Source organism: Montipora capricornis, chromosome 1 (genome assembly GCF_036669925.1).
Source record: "Montipora capricornis isolate CH-2021 chromosome 1, ASM3666992v2, whole genome shotgun sequence".
NCBI lineage: Eukaryota > Metazoa > Cnidaria > Anthozoa > Scleractinia > Acroporidae > Montipora > Montipora capricornis.
In genome coordinates this window covers 20,956,334-20,976,333 of record NC_090883.1, presented here as the reverse complement: position 1 = coordinate 20,976,333, position 20,000 = coordinate 20,956,334, and the positions used below count along the sequence as shown (strand labels likewise).

The window sequence follows — 20,000 nt, the reverse complement described above, 5'->3', positions numbered from 1 at the left end:
CCAGCATTTTCGAACGTGGTAACCCTAGAGCTTTCTCAATATGGCTTTTTAACAAGCCTTTTGACATTCACTCACTTCTCTGTACAATCCTTCGTTTTACTGTTTTTCTTTTAATTTAGGCGTGGCAGTGTTACAGTAATGTTCAACCTTACCTTCACTCGTGACATGGCAAATGAACTTGGTGCGAATGTTACGAATAATTTTGTCAATGCTGTGAGAAGTGGAAGCATGGGAGAATTCGCAGTTGATCCAAAATCTCTATCAATTGTTAAATATGGTATGTTGTATTGTATTATTATTGGCTTCCGGTAAATTATCGTATTTTTTGAAGAGGCGCTCAATAATTTGGCACCATCGTGCATACGCGATCTTCTCACATCCTTTACCCCATCTCGTCAACTACGCTCATTATCCAAACATCTTCTTTTTACTCCATCTTTTAATTTAAAAAGATACGGACCAATATCCTTCTCCGTGCCTGCCCCGACAGTATGGGATGCTGTGCCTTATAATATCAGAAACAGTTCGTCAGTGGCTGTTTTTAAAAATAGGCTTAACCTTTTACTTATGCGCGCGTTGTTTATCAGTATTATAATACTGATGAACGAAAAACGTCCATAAAAATGATCGTTTCGCCCGATCTCTCCCAAATTTGGTATATAGTTGTCGTTATGTCCTAGCCAATTACCTGACGATTTTGAGTTATGAACTCTCAACGTGACTGATGTGACGCTTTCTCAAGGCGAGTGGGTTTCAACTTCAGTCGAAACTTGATAAGTTTTGATGCAATATCTTTTACGACTGACAGATGTTTTTTTCATCCAATGTGTTTGGAAAGTACGCGACAAGATGCCGCTCGCCGCGAGGTTATCAGACTCTTTGTCTGCTTATTTCTGCTAGTTGTATGCCATTTATTTAATATCTCTTCCCACATTTTTTGAGTTTTTTTTTTACTCTTTTTTTTTTTCTTTCTTTTTGTGTGAAGCCTCTTTTACTCCCTTTTTTCAAGTAAGGTGCAACTTTCCTGAATCCTACATCTGCCTGTTGCTGGGAAAATAAATAAAGTTAACAATCGCTGTCAATCTTGACTATTTCGTGGGAGAAGCAATAAAAACATGTTAAATATTCAGTGTTTGTTATTTTGCAGCCATTGGTGGATATCGTGCCCATAAAAACCAAAACATTTCCACCAAGTACTTTTTTACTACTGTAAACGCTTTTTCCAAAATTGCTAATTGTATGTTGATATATGCTAACTTAATGCAAATTATTTAAAACGTTTTCTTCCAAAAACGTTTTTTTAGTGGAATTTTTATTTCCCCTAAAGCATCTTTTATTGGTCTTTCAATTGAAATTCAACATTCCTATATAGTATACAATCGTGTTGACAAAAACAATAAACAGACAATTGCTGTCAGTTTTGACTGATTCGGGCATATCCAAAAGGGTTAAATTTTTAAGCGATCACAAATGCTTTCGTCATGGAGTCTATTGGCAGAAAGCTTCTGTAACATAAACTTTAATCATCAGATCGTTGGATATTGAAATATGAGTATAATGATGATGATGATGATGATGATGATAATGAAGATGATGATGATGATGATGATCTCTCGCCAATGTGTTAACACTGTTCCTTCGTCCATTGACGATCGATAGACTTCTTCAGAGCTATTTAAGTTGCTTTTGTATTTTTCTAGAATCCAGTGGAACTACTATTGGAAACCCAACTACTTCAACACAAACTGAAGGTGAGTTGCTGCTAAAACTGAACCAATGAATTCATACCTTTCAAAACAGATGGCTGGTGTGATTGGAAAAAAAATCTTCCTACAGCCAGCAATCCAACTGAAGGAGCCGTAAAAGGACATGCCAACTTGGGGTAACACAAGGCCCTTCAAACACGGGCCACTATTACCATCATGCATGTAACAACTGCAACATACAAGAGAGCATAAACGTGGTGACCAATTGAAATGGAATATTTCCTTAAATGACACCAAATTTAATTTGTCTAGCTTTGTTTTACTATTCAAATAGCTTGAACCCAGGAGTTACAAACCTAGAATGGAATTTGATCGTCTGGGTGAGAGTAGTCCTGAGAAGGACTGTTGGAAGTGACTGACGTTTCTAGAACCTGTACCATTTCAAAGTTGACTTCAGGTCAGGTTGTCGAGACGTGAGGCACTGCCAACAGTCCTTCCCAGGAGTACTTTCATCCAGACGATCAAATTCCTTAGAGGTTTAAATATATATGACGGCTTTCTTATCTTAACTTTCGCCGAGTCCTATTCTCGGTATCTTGTGCTCAGGTCACCTCTTTATATTAGAAAAAAATCACTGAAGGTTTGCATGTTGCTCTCGAAAAGCTGATTCAAGACTGGGTGAAATTAGGAAAATAGCCGTCCCAAAAGAATGAAGCCTTCAATTTTTAATTGATCATATACGGTTTCGTCTTGGAATCTGTTGGCGGAAACCTTCTGTAACATAAATTTTAATCAACACATCATTGGATATTCAAGTATGAGCATATGGTGATGATGATGATGATGATGATGATGATGATGATCGTTTCCCAAAATTTTAGTTCCCGATTTTATATAGGCTCAAAATTTTCTTTGCGCAAGGAAAAGTTCTCCAAACTTTGGTTATTTGAATTGTTTCATGTCAGAACAATTCCATAACATGGATTCTCCTGTGGTTTGCAAATTAAATCACTTTATTGTCTGATTTTTTTGGTCAAAGGAGTTCCTTTTAAAAGGAACAGCTTTGAAAAGGCCCACGTGTTTCTTTTAACGACGTTGTTGGAAAAAAAGAAGCTCATCATAAGAAATAAGTTATACGAAAACAGCAGAGAGAATTTTACCCACCTGACCAGCAACAAAAGAAAATGTTCTCGCAAGAAGAGAGTTCAATCTACGCAAAAATTAAACACCAACACGAGCAGGGTTTCTTTTGCAGGCTGGGGACTGCGATACAAACATGGTGGTGTCATGATTAAAAAAAAAACTTTCAAACAAAGACATTTCCGCTAAATCAGTTAAATCCATCATTTCCATTCCCTGAACGAGATTGTTTTTTGTTTATGTATTACACCTCATCACTTTGCTGACACTGCAAGGTCTCACTAATACCAGTAATGTAGGGTGGACATTACGGATGGTAAGGGTAACACGGGAACATGAATACATAATGAATTGAGCTGAAATATTTCCACCACTCAGATAAACCATGGATAACTCCATCAATTAAAATGCTTGTCAAAGAACGCCAAAAGGCTTTCCATTCACAGAATACCCCCCTTTGGAAATCCCGGCGTAACAAAGTCCAGCAGACGATCGCTGAACGCAAACGATCTTTTTATCAAACCAAAGTTCAAGATCTAAAGAAAGATAACTGTTGTAAGTGGTGGGGGATAGTTAATAAGATGTCGGGTAGATCTGAGAAGCCCAGACATCTCTTATTAGAGCGTGATGGTAAGACCTTATCTGATCCTGGATTAGCCAATGTGCTTAATAATTTCTTTACATCTGTAAGTTCGGACATCCCCCCGCTTGATTTGTCTTTGCTGCCAGCTTCTCCCCCCCCTCCCCCCCCCCACGTGCGATACGTTGCCCATGGTACAACCTTATGAAGTATGTAAAAAAGTTACTTCAATTAAGCCCCATAAGGCCCATGGGCCTGATAATATTCTTAGCAGAATTTTTAAAGAGTTTGCTTTTGAACTAACAACCCCAGCTGCTACTATTTTTAATGTATCTTTGTCATCTGGGGTTATGCCAATCTCATGGAAATAGCCTATCCCAATCCCTAAAGTCACAAAGCCCATGGGTGAGAGTGATATAAGACCAATCTCATTCACACCCTGCCTTTCAAAGGTTTTAGAAGACTTTGTGGTTTCATGGTTGATTGAGGATGTCAGGGATAAAATTGACCCTATGCAGTTTGGCTGCTTGAAAGGAACATCCACATCTTACTGTCTGTTAGATATGGTCAATAATTGGCTTTTACAGCTAGATAGTCCTAATGAACATCTCCGAGTCTGCTTTTTGGACTTTTCAAAAGCTTTTGACCGTATTGGTTATAACATCCTTTTCTAAAAGCTTATTAACCTTAACGTTAGACTTTGTCTGATCCCTTGGATCATTAATTTTCTATCTGATAGAAAGCAACGCGTTAAGTTAAATCAGACATTTTCGGAATGGCTTCCTGTCAAAGCAGGGGTCCCCCAAGGGACCAAACTAGGCTCGATTTTGTTCTTCATAATGGTCAATGCTTTGGGGAGGGCCATGTCACCTAATTTCGGAATGTGGAAGTAAGTAGATGATGTCTCATTGTCAAAGAACAATAAGGGTAGCTTATCATCTTCCCAGTCTACACTTGACTATATATACAGCTGGGCCTCTGACAACTGGACGTGTCTTAACGCTAAGAAATGCAAAGAGTTGCGTTTGTGTTTCTTTAAGGAAAAACCCCAGTTATCCCCCTTAACAATTGATGATCAACCGTTAGAAGTGGTAACCTCACATAAGGTCCTGGGGCTTATTATTTAGAATGACTTAAAGTGGAACGAACATATTGCATCAGTAGTTGCTAAGGCATTGAAACGCTTACATATCCTACGTGTTTTACGTCGGGGTGGTGTCTCAGCAGCAGACCTAGTCTCAATTTATGTGTCTTTGATACGCTCTATTTTGGAATATAGCTGCGTAGTCCAGGCATTATGCTCTTCCTTCCTATCTGTCTGAATTGCTCGAAAGAGTCCAGAAACGAGCTTTTGGTATTATCTTTCCAAAACAAACCTTTAGCAGGGCATGTGAACTTGCTGAATGCCCAAGGTTGGACGTTCGCCGCAATGATCTTTGCATTCGAACTTAAAAGAAAATTGATGGGAAGGGCCCTCTCTCAAAGCACCTGACAAGGACGAGGGTGAGCGCGCATGGACGTACGATGAGGAATAATACTCACAGAACTCACAGAATCTACATTTTTATGTAATTTTTAAATTTTATATAATTTTTAAATTGTAAATACACATTGTAATTCATTTTTAAATGCCAAAATGTGTTTTCAATAAACTATTAACTATTAACAACTATTAACAACTAAACTTAAGCTGGATACTACGGATTTCGCGGAATATAGGGAAATAAATATATAAAATTATTAATCTCAAATAATGAAATTAAAAAATAAATAAATTTATTTATTTATTTCTTTATTTATCTATTATATTAAATAAATAAACAAAAAATAAATATATTATTTATTTATTTATTTATTTATTTATTTACAGTTTCCTTAAATTTTGTAAAAGCCGCTCTATCCACCCTTATCGAGAAAGCCTTTAGCTAGGTCTCATATTGAATTCAATTTCTGCAAATTCCTTGAAAACCGTAATATCCATCTTTATAAACAAAGTCTATGGTCGGGTCTCATTTTGAATTCAAATTTCCGTAAATTCCACGAGAACCGTACAGTCCTATCCTTGGTATGGAAATTTCCACACAGTCTCCCAGGTGCTGTGGATTTTGTTGGTTAAGAAATATCATGAACAAAACTCTTCCTGTGCTTGTGGATTTTGAGGATTGTGCGGATTTTCCGGAATGAGAATTGTTGACCAATGTCAATTTTTTCTAAAATCTCATTCGCTCAAAAGTTGTCACTTATGCCCACCTAGCTGCTTATTGTAGTCGCATTGGCACTGCTTGAATAAGGCATAGATGAGCTGGTTAACTATTCATCTCAACTTGTTTTGCCTTCTTATACTCATTTTCACGTCCATTGGAGTATCATTCGAGCGAGGATAAGTGTTAAGATATGTTCCTTGGGGTTATCTCCTTCCCACATCAATATTCAAATGAAACTTTGCGCATGTATCCTGCTCCGCCTATAAAAGCAAAACACTCTGAAAAGACCAAATCAGTTTGAAGATGATGCGAAGAGCAAACTATCCTTGCCGGCAACTTAACAGCGAGAAAATTAAGGGAGCAACTTTCTGTTATTTGAGCCCGATAATTGTCGATAAATGCAGCGTAGTAAGCGCTAACTGTGTTTGCAATATAGACGACGGTTCGCAAAACGCATGGAACGAGGTGTGTAAGACAAGAGACGCTTGTGACAAAAGCATTGCAAGGTTAGTATTGGTTGCGGATTTTTCGTGAAACTTTCGCTAACTATCTACCGAACGTCAATTACTAGAAAAAAACTGTTTTTTTTTTATTCTTGCAGGAGTAAAAAGCATAGCCTTCTTCTTTAGCGCTATACGTACACAAGAACCGAACAAAGCTATGAAGAAGAAAGGCAAAACTGATGACGAAAACTGTGCTGAAAGTGATAGCGAGCCTTTTTCAGAAAGCCAGGTCTCCTGTACATCAAGTCAGACGTGGATTTCAGATCACCCTGCAGTAGTTGAGAAAAAGCTCAGGCCATCGTTAAGCTACTGGATAACACTCACAACACCTAATGGTGCCCCCTCCTAATCCGATAACGGTTCACCGTGTGCTACTGGAATGTGGAATTGATGCAATTGCAAGTCAGGTGTGTCTCGCTTTTGGACGTTTTGAAAGGTAATATAATCCCTCGTACATACGTGTCCCATGAGAGAACCGATGAGCAGCATAGAACTGGTTATGAAGAGCGCGATTGATGAAATTCGCATTAGCCCTGAAGCAAATTAATGCAACGAGAGTCAACCATAGGAAAGGTTTTTGTTTTGTTTATAAGATCCCCTGCCGAGAGGGCAAGGAATCACTCGCCATGAAGGAGCTGTTCAAAGTTCTGAAAGACCACAGCAATGGGTTTATGTAAGATCTGGTAACATCATCGTACCAACACTGCTTCATAACGGAAGCTCGAAAGTTCTTAGAAGATCCGGATGACATGGATTTACAGGAATGCGGTACCTAGAACGTCGTTCGTGTGTGCCTCGTCCAGATGTCATTCAAGTCAGTTCTATCTAATGCTAGGGATAAGCTTCAAGGGGCCAAACTTATTATTGATCGTTTTGATTTTGATGGAACCACACAAGGCACGTCTGTGGAAAAGCCAAGTGAAGATGTAGAGCCACGGCTTGGAGATAAACTGACGTTTCTTATAAGTGACATCTCTATAGCAATGAGGAAGCTGGAGTATGCCCTTTACAGAGGCACCATTTACAGAAAGTGCGAAGGTGCCAGTTGCACTTATGCATTCAAGTGGGACGTAAAGGCTTTTGTGAACAGCCTAGCGGCGAATGAGTCATTTAAGGCAAGGCTTCTAAAGGACATGAAGAAAGTGATCGATCTCCTAGCTGACCCGGAGTGTGAAGTAATCCGGCCCATCACAGTGGACTGCAACCTTATAGAAGTGAACGATAGGTACTGCTGGTCTGTCTCGGAGAGGCGGTTCCTGAGAAATGAAATTCCCACTGAGAAAGTGGGCCTTCTAACTCCCAGAGCTTTCTCACAGTATTACCCTCTAAAAGTCCCAGAGCCGAAGTATTTTCAAGAAGTTTTAGAAAACAGCCTATCGGAAGATGACATTGCATTGTTTTGTGAAGATTTCTTGAGGATTCTTAATTTTAATAAGAAGAAACACAAAGACAGAGTACCGTGTTTAGTCGGAGAAGCAGATAGCGGCACGACGAGCCTTTTTTACCCAATACTCGGGCTGATACACCACAGCAATGTCGCAACAGTCACCAAGCAGAAATTATTTAACAAAGCAATGATAAGCAACCACACCGAGGTCATCTTCATAGACGAAGCTTCTCCATCAACTCTCGACGTACACGTCTGGAAAATCCTGACTCATGGAGGATACACAGCCTGCAATGTCAAATATAAGACGGCAAGGTCGTTCTTCAACCGATGTCCCATGTTTTTGACTGCACAGAAAAAGCTTGAATTCAAGCCAAAGATTCAGCAGGCAATGGACTATTTCAAAAGCCTTCCAAATCCAAAACGGAGGGTCACGCAGTGGCTGCTAAAGCACCCAATGGAGTGCATCGCCTGGGCGGCATTGAAAGCCAGCGCGCCTATCGACGAAGGGGAAAGCTCTGAAGACGATGAAGTAGTTGAGAGATACCCTTAGGATTACGAAGGTTCTCTCCCAGAGTGTGAACAGGAGATTTTAAGAACTTTGGAGCTAGCCGACTTTCTAACAAACTCATCTGAAAAGCAGCACAACAACAAACCAGCACAAAACCAGGACGAGGAAGATCTCCACGATTCGGAAGATGACGAAACCACAGCCGCGTTGAAGACGTCTTTGGAGCAGACTTCGCCAGGATCTCCCTTTGTTATCGCCACATCAGTCACATATTAGAAACTCGTCTGGAGGAAAAAACAAGACTGAAGCAACAAGAGGAGATGGTATACGAGAGATGCAAACAAAATCTTCTTTCCAGAGGCGTATCAAAAGAACACATTTTGCTGCTACCGCGTGATAACAACGAACCCCTACCCACACCAATTAGAAATGATCTGGCCGCTTTCGAACAAGAACAACTCAAGACAGGACTAGATGCAAGAAAAAGTAAGGCTAAGGAGGTATTCCAGTCATCTTAGTTGAAAACCACAGAGAAGGAACTTTGCAAGTGCATGATCACTTTGGAAACTAGTGTTTACCCAGAAATGAAGGCTTCAATGATGGCGCTCAGGGAAATATTGGAAGACAAGTTAAAGAGCCAACACAAAAACTTAGGCACCCTTGGATGCAAAGACGCCCTGTCCGAACGAAAACGACTCTGCATAGAACTCGGCCTGCTGCAAAAAGAAGAGCAAGACATGGTTAAAAGCCTGTTAGAGCCGTTGCCGTTGCCGTTTCCTTTTACACACAAAACTGTGGAAGATGATTATGAAGTGCTTAACTACAGACGCAAAACTCCATCTTATGTTCCACAAAACAACGTGGATCAGTTCTGGCCACAGTCGCCAGGCAACATCAAAGAACTTTCAGACAGTTCAACGCTATCGGCAAACTTGGACGACAACACACTCTCAGGGGAATTGCTTCGATACAGCAGTGCGAAGAGACAAAGAGATCCTACGCTGAGCCAAGGGCATGTTAAGAGACAAAAGAACACACTTTTTAACTACTTTAGCACAAGTCAAAAGTGAGACTTGTGGCACAATATTTCATGCACTTAGTGCTCTGATAGCGTAAGAGGAAAATAACTAAGTCTATTGTCAGTGTGAATTCTCTTCAATAAAGTGATGAAAGGATTTATTTTAAGATGATACTGGTTTTTTTGTTTCTGCTGCTATTTCCGGGCAAAGATCCCCTGTTTCGCTATGGTTTACATTTCCAAATAAATTTCCTGGTTGCGCGATTTAAAAGAGAGTTCGGTTTTTGTCCTTTTTGAAAATGAAAGTCTGGATCTCTAAGAATAGCTGTCCAACTTTCGAACCCATGGCGATCTAGTCCCATCTTCAAATATTTATCCTCCTCAGGAGTGAATAGTAGAATTTTCCTTCCTCTCAAAGAATCGGGCGTTTTTGTAGCAATCTGGCTTTTGAACTTAGAGGGCGTAATGAAAATGTTGTCTTCTTCGGGGGTCGACCCGTCACTATTTTCTTGTTTTTCAGGCGAAGACGCGGATTTGTCGGAGAGTCTTGATCGGAGATCCATTTCTAACTCAGACCCCTTCTCGCCATAAAGTGATTGCAAATATTCGTGCGCCTTGATTGCCACCTCTCGGGATCGTTGCTTTTGATAATGCACTCTTGCCACAATAGAACTATTCTTCTGATCCTCGGAGATTGTGCCCTGTGCCTTACTACTAAGTTCTTGGAGCTAGCCGTCTCTACTATTTGTCGGTAACGAATAGGGTGAACGTATTTTCCGATCGCGTCAAACACCAATTTGCTCATCCGCTCGCCAAGTTTGTTGTGTCTGCTGCCATTTCTTGTCACTAAGACATAGTCACAAGTTGGTTTTACGTTAGGCCGAATATGGTCGATGTATCCATCCAACACTTGCATGCTTGTGTCGGTAAGGAAAAGAGAGTCGAAGCCATATTTTCCAGCGGTTTTAAACATTTTCTGATCGAAAAATCCATCGTAAATTGTTCTTTGCTGAGCGCACCATTTCAACAGTTAAATACTGGTAGATCATTGGGCGTGAGCCTTTAACCTTGATAAACAGATATACCGCAAGGAATTTTGTTGCAAAGGGCAACTGCAGTGGAGATACTGTACCCGGTTTATCTTTGCATGCTTTGAGAACGTTCTCGTAGCATGGCAAGTAGCGCTTAACAACCTCCAGAAGCTCTTCTAGTGTGGCCCAATGTCCCTTGGATTCTAAGGTGTCAACGTCGAGTTCATTTGTCCATTGTAATCGCATCATTTTTGAAACTGTTTTAAGGACTTTTTTCAGATAGGTTTCTGTAGACGACAAACCCCTCAACATAACCTCGGATGCCCCGTTTACTTTTCTGAAATCCATCAGTTTGGCAATGGCGTCTAAATAGCCAATGCGCCCTGCGTGCCCAAGTTTCCATTCGTCCTGCATTGTATCAACAAATTTGAAGAGTAGATTAGGTGAATTCAAACTAAAGTCAATTATGTCCAGAGAAACGAGTTCTTCTTCGATTTAAGGGAATCATTAAAACAGGAACAACTGTTCTCTTTTGTTGTGAAAGAGAATAAAATGAAAAACGGACCGCATGAAAAAGGACCTATTGTTCCTTAGGAGACAAAAAAGGTACATGGAGTTCCTTTTCAAGAAACTAATAGGAACTTTGAGTTCCGAACTGCTACGACGAGGAACTCCGGTTCCCAATTAAGCAGATTTGGGTTCCAGGAACAAATTTCAACGAGGAACAAAAGTTCCTTTAAGTGCTCAGTTTGCATGTTCCCATGTTGATTACAGGAACAAAAGCAAAAACACGCGGAACACTTGCTTTTTTTTTAAAGTATTTTAACTCGGTTTGAAGGCATTAAAATCATGGGAACAAAGTATGTTCATTTACATGCTAGCTTCAAGACGCCTAAGACAAGATATCGCGCAAATATAAGTTATATCAGGCCAAATTTTTGGGTGTCATTAATTTTAGGAAACGTATATGATGGTCTCTCGCCAATGTGTTAACACTGTTCCTTCATCCTTTGATGATAGACTTCTTCAGAGCTATTTGCTTTTGCTTTATAAGTTGCTTTTGTATTTTTGTAGAATCTAGTGGAACTACTATTGGAAACCCAACTACTGCAGCACAAACTGGAGGTGAGTTGCTGCTAAAACTGATCCCTTGAATTCACACCTTACAAGAAAATGGCGCGGCGTGATTAGAAAATCGTCCCCCGTACAGCAGACAGTCCAACTAAAAGATCCGTAAAAGGACACTCCAACTTGGGGCAACACAAGACCCTTAAAAAGGGGCCACTAAACCATGATGCATGCACCAACTGCAGCATACAAGAGAGCGTGAACGTGCTGACCAATCAAAATGAAGTATTTCCTTAAATGACACGAAATTTAATTTGTCTATACCTTTGTTTTGCTATTCAAACTTGTTTGAACCAAGGCGTTACAAACCTAGAGTGGAATTTTTTCGTCTGGGTGAGAGTAGTCCTGAGAATGACTGTTGGCAGTGGAGAATGACTGTTGGCAGTGACTGACTTTTCTTGAACCTGAGCGGAAGTCATCTTCACGCATAATCTACTGAGTTTGCAAAACTGATTTTTGCCTTGGCTCCTCTCCTGAGGTTACTTCAAAACATTAGTGTTTGCATTGTGCAAATTATTATAAGCGCCGGTTTTTACTAGCGACCCAATATTTTCCGCAAACCCCAAGCAAACTCCTACCGACCCTTGTTTCTTTTAGATTTCTTAAAAAAAAAAAAAGATATGAGGAAAGTAATGACTTCGTCGAACATTTTTTTAAACTTCTAATCTGAAATGCAAACTTTGGCATCTATTAGATTTAATAGGAATAATAGTTTGACCCTTTGAAAAATAGCTGCACAACAATCTTTTTTTTCTGTCCCCGCGGACACCTCATTTTCTTTTACCGAGACCTTAAACCCTAAAGTAGTCCTGTAATAACACTCACAAGAAAATCCAAACAAAGAACGGAAAGGAACGGGGACCAAACTTGGCACAAAATGAAATGCTTTCTAATCATAGATAAAGGCCTCAGATATCACTGTTGAGAAGTAATCTCTTGCTATGCCAAATGACAACAAATGTGTAATTGTTACCATCCTCCACCCGATCTTTCCCAAATTTGGTGTACAATTGTCGTTATGTGTTAGCCAATTACCTGAAGATTTTGAGTAATGAACTCTCAACGTGACTGATGTGACGTTTTCTCGAAGTGAGTGGGTTTCAACTTGAGAGTCGAAACTTGACAAGTTTTGATGCCGTAGCATTTACGACCGACAGATGTTCTTTTCATTCACTGTGTTTGGAAAGTTTCGGACGAGATGCAGTTGGAATGTATTTTGAATTTATGCACGCAAGATAACAGTGCTGTATGAATAAAATTACAGGGCAGCACTAAACCACGCAATCTGCAATCCGCAATCCTGCAATCTCAAATTGCATCGTGTAAGTCGTGTGTGTCGTGCAAGAGTAGGAGCTCCAGCCCCTGTTACTGCACCTGCATTTGATATGTTTCTCAGTTATGATGACACGGATGATGGCAACCCACCTGCCTACCAAGCCCTTGCTCTTAATTTAACCCTGTCAGAAAACCAGGGATACATTTCGAGGGTTCAAGTCTGAGAAATAGAATGACAAAATCTGTGGACTTTTTCCATTTGTTTTTTTCTAAAGAAATGGTTAACAGTATTGTAGAACACATTAACAATTCTGCTTATGAGCAAGTCGTACCTGGGAGACATAAGGCTAACACACAGCCTGACGGAAGTTGGAAAGAGACAACTCCTGGTGAAATTAATCGTTTGATTGCCTTGCCAAAAACTAATATTAAATTGAAGTGAAACATTCCTTGTTGAATGAACAACATATCCAAAGTAGTTTGCACCAAAATAAGTAAGATAAAAGAGGTTATACCTTTCCGAAGGAAAAACAACAACACTAATAAAACATATTTCCCAATTGTTTGAGAGACATGCACCCATATTTTGTATTAAAAAAGAAGGATTGTGGATTGTAGGTACAAAAGACAGGTCACAGGTCTTCGGTCTGGGTAGTTCTAGATAGTTAGGGTTAACTCTAGGGTTACTGGACAGGGTAATTCACAAATCTACCAGATGCAATAATAACTGCAGAGATAATCGATTTTCAATGATCTTGGTCAATTTCTGCTGGTTTTGGGGACAATTTTGTTAAAAAAAAAAACAATAAAAATATTATTTTTTTATTCTTTAGCCAAATGTGGTGGATATCCTGGTCATAGAATGAGAAGCATTTTCTCCTATTACGTTTTTTTTCCTACTATAAACCGTTTTGTCATAAATGCTATAAAACGAATACTTTTGTACGCTAATGTATCCTAATCGTATGCCCTTTGTTATAAAAGTTTACCCAAGGAACATTTTTTGAGCGATTTTTTTTTTTTTTAATGCCTCTTTTTTTTATTGGTTCTTTTCAGTTTTATATGCAGGCACATTATTCCTCAATACTACACCTCATCTGTCTCTTAGGAAAAGATAATAAGCAGACAATTGCTTTGAATTTTGACTGTTTTGTGGGAGTAGCAATAAAAATAATCAATGTTTGTTATTTTCCAGCCAAATTTGGTGGAAATCTTGGCCAGAGAAAGCCGACGATTTCCACAAATTAATGTTTTTTCTACTGTAAACGCATCTTAATTTATGCTAATGTCATACAAATTATTTAAAAGATTTATCCCAAAAATGATATTTTCCCTCTAAGGCTTCTTTTATTGGTCTTTCAAATAAGCTACAACATTCCTATATAGTTTACAATCCTGTTAAGAAAAATAATAAACAATAAATTTCTGTCAGTTTTTACTGATTTGAGTATATCCAAAGGAACTAACATTTTAATTGATCACAGACGCTTCGTCGTGGAATTTATTTGGCAGAAACCTCCTGTAACGTAAACTTTAATCAACAGATCATTTGGTATTGAAATATGAGCATAATGATGCTGATGATGATGACCTCTCGTCAGTGTGTTAACACTGTTCCTTTATCCTTTGATGATAGACTTCTTCAGAGCTATTTATGTTGCTTTTATATATTTTTTTTGTAGAATCCAATGAAACTGCCATTGGAAACCCAATTGCTGCAACACAAACTGGAGGTGAGTTGCTACTAAAACTGATCCCTTGATATCGTACCGCGCACCGGTGGCTCAGTTGGTTGAGCACGGGCTGTCACGCGGGAGGTCGTGAGTTCAACTCCAGCCGGACCAACACTCAGGGTCTTTAAATAACTGAGGAGAAAGTGCTGCCTTTGTAACTACATCTGCAAATGGTTAGACTTTCAAATCTTCTCGGATAAGGACGATAAGCCGGAGGTCCCGTCTCACAACCCTTCAATGTTCATAATCTTGTGGGACGTAAAAGAACCCGCACACTTGTTGTAAAGAGTAGGGCATGTAGTTCAGACAATCAAGCATATACCCCTTGTGCTCGCACTCATGCTTGTCTCACTGGTAATAGAAAACCGTTTTCTCTGAAATTTGAAAGGATGATTGCTAAAAAATGGAGAAAGGATCTTTGCTATTAATAAAAATTCCTGTGTTTTGCATGAAAATGCGACGAAGAGGCAAATACGACTTTTTGTTTCGTGCGTGTGTGATGTTTATGTTTCTCTTTTTTATGCAAATCTTGACAGAGAATATTAAATTACAAAAAAAGTTCTTCTGAAATATCGTTAAATATTCTTTATTTCCAGCGTTCATTTGGACAAAAAGATGCAACATTTAGCGATAAATAATACTTTAAATGAATAGTTTGCAAAAGAAAAGTTCGCGGGAAATTTGGCTGGATACAAATGAGTTAATGCAGGTTGGGATGTCAGACCAGGAATAATGGATACAGGCCTCAATGCCACTCTTAAATGGGGGTTTAGATAGACGAAATCTTAATTTTTTTTGTTAAATATGAAAAAAATATATATATTTACTCAAAAAGAACTTCCTCCTGTTTCAGATAAATCTAGTGGATTGTCCCGTGGTGCCCAAGCAGGAATCAGTCTGGCAGTTTTGGTATTCATTGGTTTGTGTGGAGGAGCAGTTGCTTGGTATTTCAGAGGCAGGAAGGGAAAGCCCCTGCATGAATTTCAAATGATTAATAATCCTATTCATTTTTCAAGGCTCAAGCAAGATGTAGATACTGCTATTGATGACTAGAATGGATAAGGCTACTTTCTTTCACCAAACAGTAGAGTTTGCATAGTCAAAGACCGCTATAATTGTACTTGTTGTCATTTTGGTTTCTTTGTTCACTAGAATACGAGTTAATCTACAGATCTGTCGATATGAATTTAGTTACGTGAGCCTTGCGAGCCAACTAAGAAAAATGTAGTTAGCATTAGACCAGGTAAGCTCAAATAGCAGCCCGTAAAATTTCATAAACTGAATAGAATTAAACTATGTGCATTCTCTAAGTTTCCATATTTGATTGCTTTTGGGTCGGTTTAGGGCTTGGGCTAAAGGATTGCAACAGTTCAATTTCGTTGAACAATGTTGAATGATATGGAACGTCAAAGGTAGCAAACGACTTCAACGCGTCATGAACATTCCAACTTCAATCGCTGTTGTTGAATTCCTCTCTGGGAGAGCGATTACGGTGCTGAGGCTAATCCTCAACAAGATTCTGTTGTGCGTGCACGTTTGAGCTGTCCTTATGTTTTTTTTTCTTGTTTTCTATCTCTGCATGCTGCAGATGTTAGTTGCGTTTTATCAGTGTCGGTCATTGCCACGTGCGTCCGCCTGTGAACTTTTCACCATTGATGTTCTCATTATATGGAAAGTCTAGGTGTTTTCCTTTGTTATAGAACCTTTTCAATTTTTGACACAAGTGCATTTTGTTTGGGTTTTTTACGGCTTTTCATCCCTCGTGATCCGAGATGCGAACTGTGCTTTTTGCACTATCCAAAGAATTCACACACAAACGCAAACTAACTAACAAGACGCCAATTTCTGGAGAACATTGGATACCACTGGAAAATCTGGACCCTTTACAGAAATTATCAATAAAGATTTGGTAATGCAAAGACAGGCAAAAATTAACGATAAAAAGCGACGTTTCGGTGTCTTCGTGACGCCATTGTGCCGCAGTGCCCCGTTTGTGTCAATTTACAGAGATTTTACAATGCCCTGCTTGCGTTAATTTACTAAGATTTTACAATGCCCTGCTTACGTCAATTTTCAAAGATTTTAGGATGCTGCAGTGCCCTGTTTGCGTCAATTTACAGAGATTTTACGATACCCTGCTTGTGTTAATTTACAGAGATTTTGTAGGATAAAATAACCGTAGAAAATCTTTGTAAATGTCAAGTTCACAAATATTCTTCAGAAATTTTGCAAGTCTGTAATTTTTTACGTTTTTCTTCTTATTGCAGCAGTTAAAATTTATAATCATTTCATATACATTCTAGAGATGAACATATCACAAAAACTGTAAAAAATGTCTACAAAAAAGATTCTACAGACATTTCGTATTCCATTTGTAAAAGTAGGTAAGATTTGAGATCTTATAAAAGTCTGTGAACTTAGAATTTACAAACATTTCTGTAAAGCAAAGACAGGCAAAAATTAACGATAAAAACAAACGTGCCTTTGGATGAAACAATAGAGATCCTGGTCAACAGAGCCTTTACAAACAATTGGTTCAATACAACGCACAATCTTGCCCTTACCAGAACGGATCTTGTCGATCTCCTAAGCGTAGCCACTAAAGGCCAACTGTTTCAGTTTGACGGAGCTCTTTACGAACAGACAGATGGCGTTGCTATGGGGTCCCCTCTCGGGCCCTTATTAGCTAACGTTTTCATGTCATCCATCGAAGATACCCTCCAGCGGCAAGGAAAACTACCATCCTTTTACCGTCGATATGTTGATGACACGCTCACTGTAATGTCTGATTTAGCAACAGCAACTACTTTCCTGCATACCCTCAACAGCGCCCACACTTCGGTCAAATTCACCATGGAGGTGGAAAAGAACGGCAAGCTTCCTTTCCTTGGCACCGAATTACTCAACCATGTACCTCGGATTGAAACCAAGGTTTATGTGAAACCCACAAACACGGGTCTACTATTACACTATCAAAGCCATGTAGACAATCGCTACAAACGGAGCTTACTAACAACCATGCTTGATCGCGCACACCGATTATCTTCCTCCTGGACCTTTTTCTCTGAAGAGTGTGATCGCCTAAAGAAAGTTTTCGCACACCTTAAATACCCGGAACGCTTGGTAAATTCCACCATTAACACCTTCTTACATTCTAGAATCGTTGATAAGCAGCCCTCACAGACGCCCAAACAACCAAGAGCCATTGTTCGTGTGGTCATACCGTTTAAAGACCAGGAATCAGCTAATTATGTTAAGAAAGAGCTCAAGAATCTCAGCATAAAGGTGCAGACAACTGTCCAGCCAGTATTCGTTAGCCGAAAAATTGGCCAAGATCTTAAAGTACGCGAAACTAAGCCACAGATCGTCAACCAACAACGCGTCGTTTATCGTTTTCAATGTGACCTGTGTGATGCAGGTTATGTGGGCTATACGCGTGGACACTTACACACACGTGTGGATGGACATAAACAAAAGACATCTTCAGTATATAAACACTATCACGAACAGCACGGCGAAGTCCCAAAAGACCTACTGAGGCGATTTAGCATTCTGAAAAAGTGTAGAAATAAGTTCGATTGTTTGGTGAATGAAATGCTTTTCATCAGAGACCTAAAACCCACTCTGAACGTGCAAAGCGATTCAATTCGCGCAAAAGTATTTATATAATTAGCTTCAAACACTGTATGCTAATTTCATGTTACACCTCGCCGCAAACTATGTAATTTTTATTTCTCCTTGACAATGGCGTCATGAAGACACCGAAACGTCGGTTTTTATCGTTAATTTTTGCCTGTCTTTGCTTTACAGAAATGTTTGTAAATTCTAAGTTCACAGACTTTTATAAGATCTCAAATCTTACCTACTTTTACAAATGGAATACGAAATGTCTGTAGAATCTTTTTTGTAGACATTTTTTACAGTTTTTGTGATATGTTCATCTCTAGAATGTATATGAAATGATTATAAATTTTAACTGCTGCAATAAGAAGAAAAACGTAAAAAATTACAGACTTGCAAAATCTCTGAAGAATATTTGTGAATTTGACATTTACAAAGATTTTCTACGGTTATTTTATCCTACAAAATCTCTGTAAATTAACACAAGCAGGGTATCGTAAAATCTCTGTAAATTGACGCAAACAGGGCACTGCAGCATCCTAAAATCTTTGAAAATTGACGTAAGCAGGGCATTGTAAAATCTCAGTAAATTAACGCAAGCAGGGCATTGTAAAATCTCTGTAAATTGACGCAAGTGGGGCATTGTAAAATCTCTGTAAATTGACACAAACGGGGCACTGCGGCATCTTAAAATCTCTGTAAATTAAAGCAAGCAGGGCATTGTAAAATCTCTGTAATCTGACGCAAGCGGGGCATCGTAAAATCTCTGTAAATTGACGCAAGTGGGGCATCGTAAAATCTCGGCAAATTGACGTAAGCGGAGCATCATAAAATCTCTGTAAATTGACACAAACGAGGCATCGTAAAATCTCTGTAAATTGACGTAGGCGGGGCATTGTAAAATCTCCGTAAACTGACACAAGCAGGGCATTGTAAAATCTCTGTAAATTGACGCAAGTTGGGCATTGTACAATCTCTGTAAATTGACACAAGCAGGGAATCATAAAATCTCTGTAAATTGACACAAGCGGGGCATTGTAAAATCTCTGTAAATTGACACCAGCATGGCATTCCAGTCAATTGAAGCAGATTCTCGTCACCTATGATATCCTCTTGGTCCGCCAACTGGGCAATTCATTTTAAAATATATCTTCTCTTTCTGTAGTGCTTTCGCGATTGTTTCCATTTGAGTAACTTAAAAAGTGCTGGCGAATTCTCCAAGGACGTTTTCACGATTGTTCCCATTTGAGGGTCTCAATGGGGTTTAACCGTTAGCCTTAAAAGGGCCAAAAATTTAACCGTTAGGCGTAAAAAAAACTTAAAATTTAACCGTAAGCCATAAAACAAATTGAAAACCGTTAACCGTAAAAAAATCTATTAGCGCAAATTAAAGGTCTCAATTGTCTTGTAAAGAACTCCATTTGCGTATCGTTTAACTAATTCAGCTAATTAAAGTCAATTAACAACTCCGGAATCAAAATGGTGATGCGTCTTTGAAATGGATCGTATCACGCACTTTGACAGACTTCAGGGGCACCCAACGAATCTGTTCCTCACATTATCTGTTCCCCAGAGGAATCTTGCTGGCTGGCAAAAATACAGGTGTGTCGATGAGCTGGCTGGGAAATTTGTTATTGATAGAGGTTTTGCCTGGGAATTACTGACTTTTTCTAGCATTTCAACCCGAGCTGGCTGTAGAAACTCTGAAGACTGAGGCCGACTAAAAAAAAAAAAAAAAAAAAAAAAAGAAGGACCCCTTCCCTCTCCCAGAGAGTAGTCACAAACATACGACGGCTGGTCAGAGTGCTTGCGCTTGCGGAAAAAAACCTGTTTTGTCCCGGTTTTTGGCGCTTTTGTTCGGTCGTTTCGGATCGAGGGATTTGAAAGCGCGCGGAATTCCTGGCTGGGAAATAAATTTGATCAGCTGGCTGGGAAACCAACCAATTTTATCTAGCTGGCTGAAAAATTTCTTGAGTGTCTTGCTGGGAAAAAGGAACAGATAATGTTTTCCCAGCAACACTGAGAAAACGCCTGAAAATGCCTTAATAACATTTATTTTAATTAACTGGGGTATAATAATACATTTTACAACAAATTGGTCGTTGCGTGCCCCTGAGACTTGATAGCCGCCTCAGTGACGTTTTGACATCTCTCGCAATTTTC

General features: G+C 39.2%; 2 protein-coding genes and 1 pseudogene across 2 annotated transcripts in view; 2 read left to right on the top strand and 1 right to left on the bottom strand.

The window, feature by feature from the left end:
* LOC138060160 (uncharacterized) overlaps nt 1-15,523 on the top strand; it is a 22,987-nt gene extending 7,464 nt beyond the window's left edge. The window contains exons 6-10 of the mRNA XM_068905887.1: nt 120-277; nt 1,701-1,751; nt 11,155-11,205; nt 14,166-14,216; nt 15,070-15,523. Of these exons, the coding sequence (XP_068761988.1) occupies nt 120-277; nt 1,701-1,751; nt 11,155-11,205; nt 14,166-14,216; nt 15,070-15,269 (511 nt within the window). The 3' untranslated portion in view covers nt 15,270-15,523. The remainder of the gene's footprint in view (nt 1-119; nt 278-1,700; nt 1,752-11,154; nt 11,206-14,165; nt 14,217-15,069) is intronic.
* On the bottom strand, nt 9,274-10,329 carry LOC138049168 (uncharacterized; annotated as a pseudogene).
* A 1,196-nt stretch (nt 15,524-16,719) lies between the features above and the next one.
* Nucleotides 16,720-19,800, top strand: LOC138023620 (uncharacterized). Its single transcript, XM_068870687.1, has one exon. It carries the CDS (start codon nt 16,875-16,877, stop codon nt 17,883-17,885), a length of 1,011 nt encoding a protein of 336 aa, XP_068726788.1. The 5' UTR covers nt 16,720-16,874; the 3' UTR covers nt 17,886-19,800.
* Nucleotides 19,801-20,000: the final 200 nt, after the last annotated feature.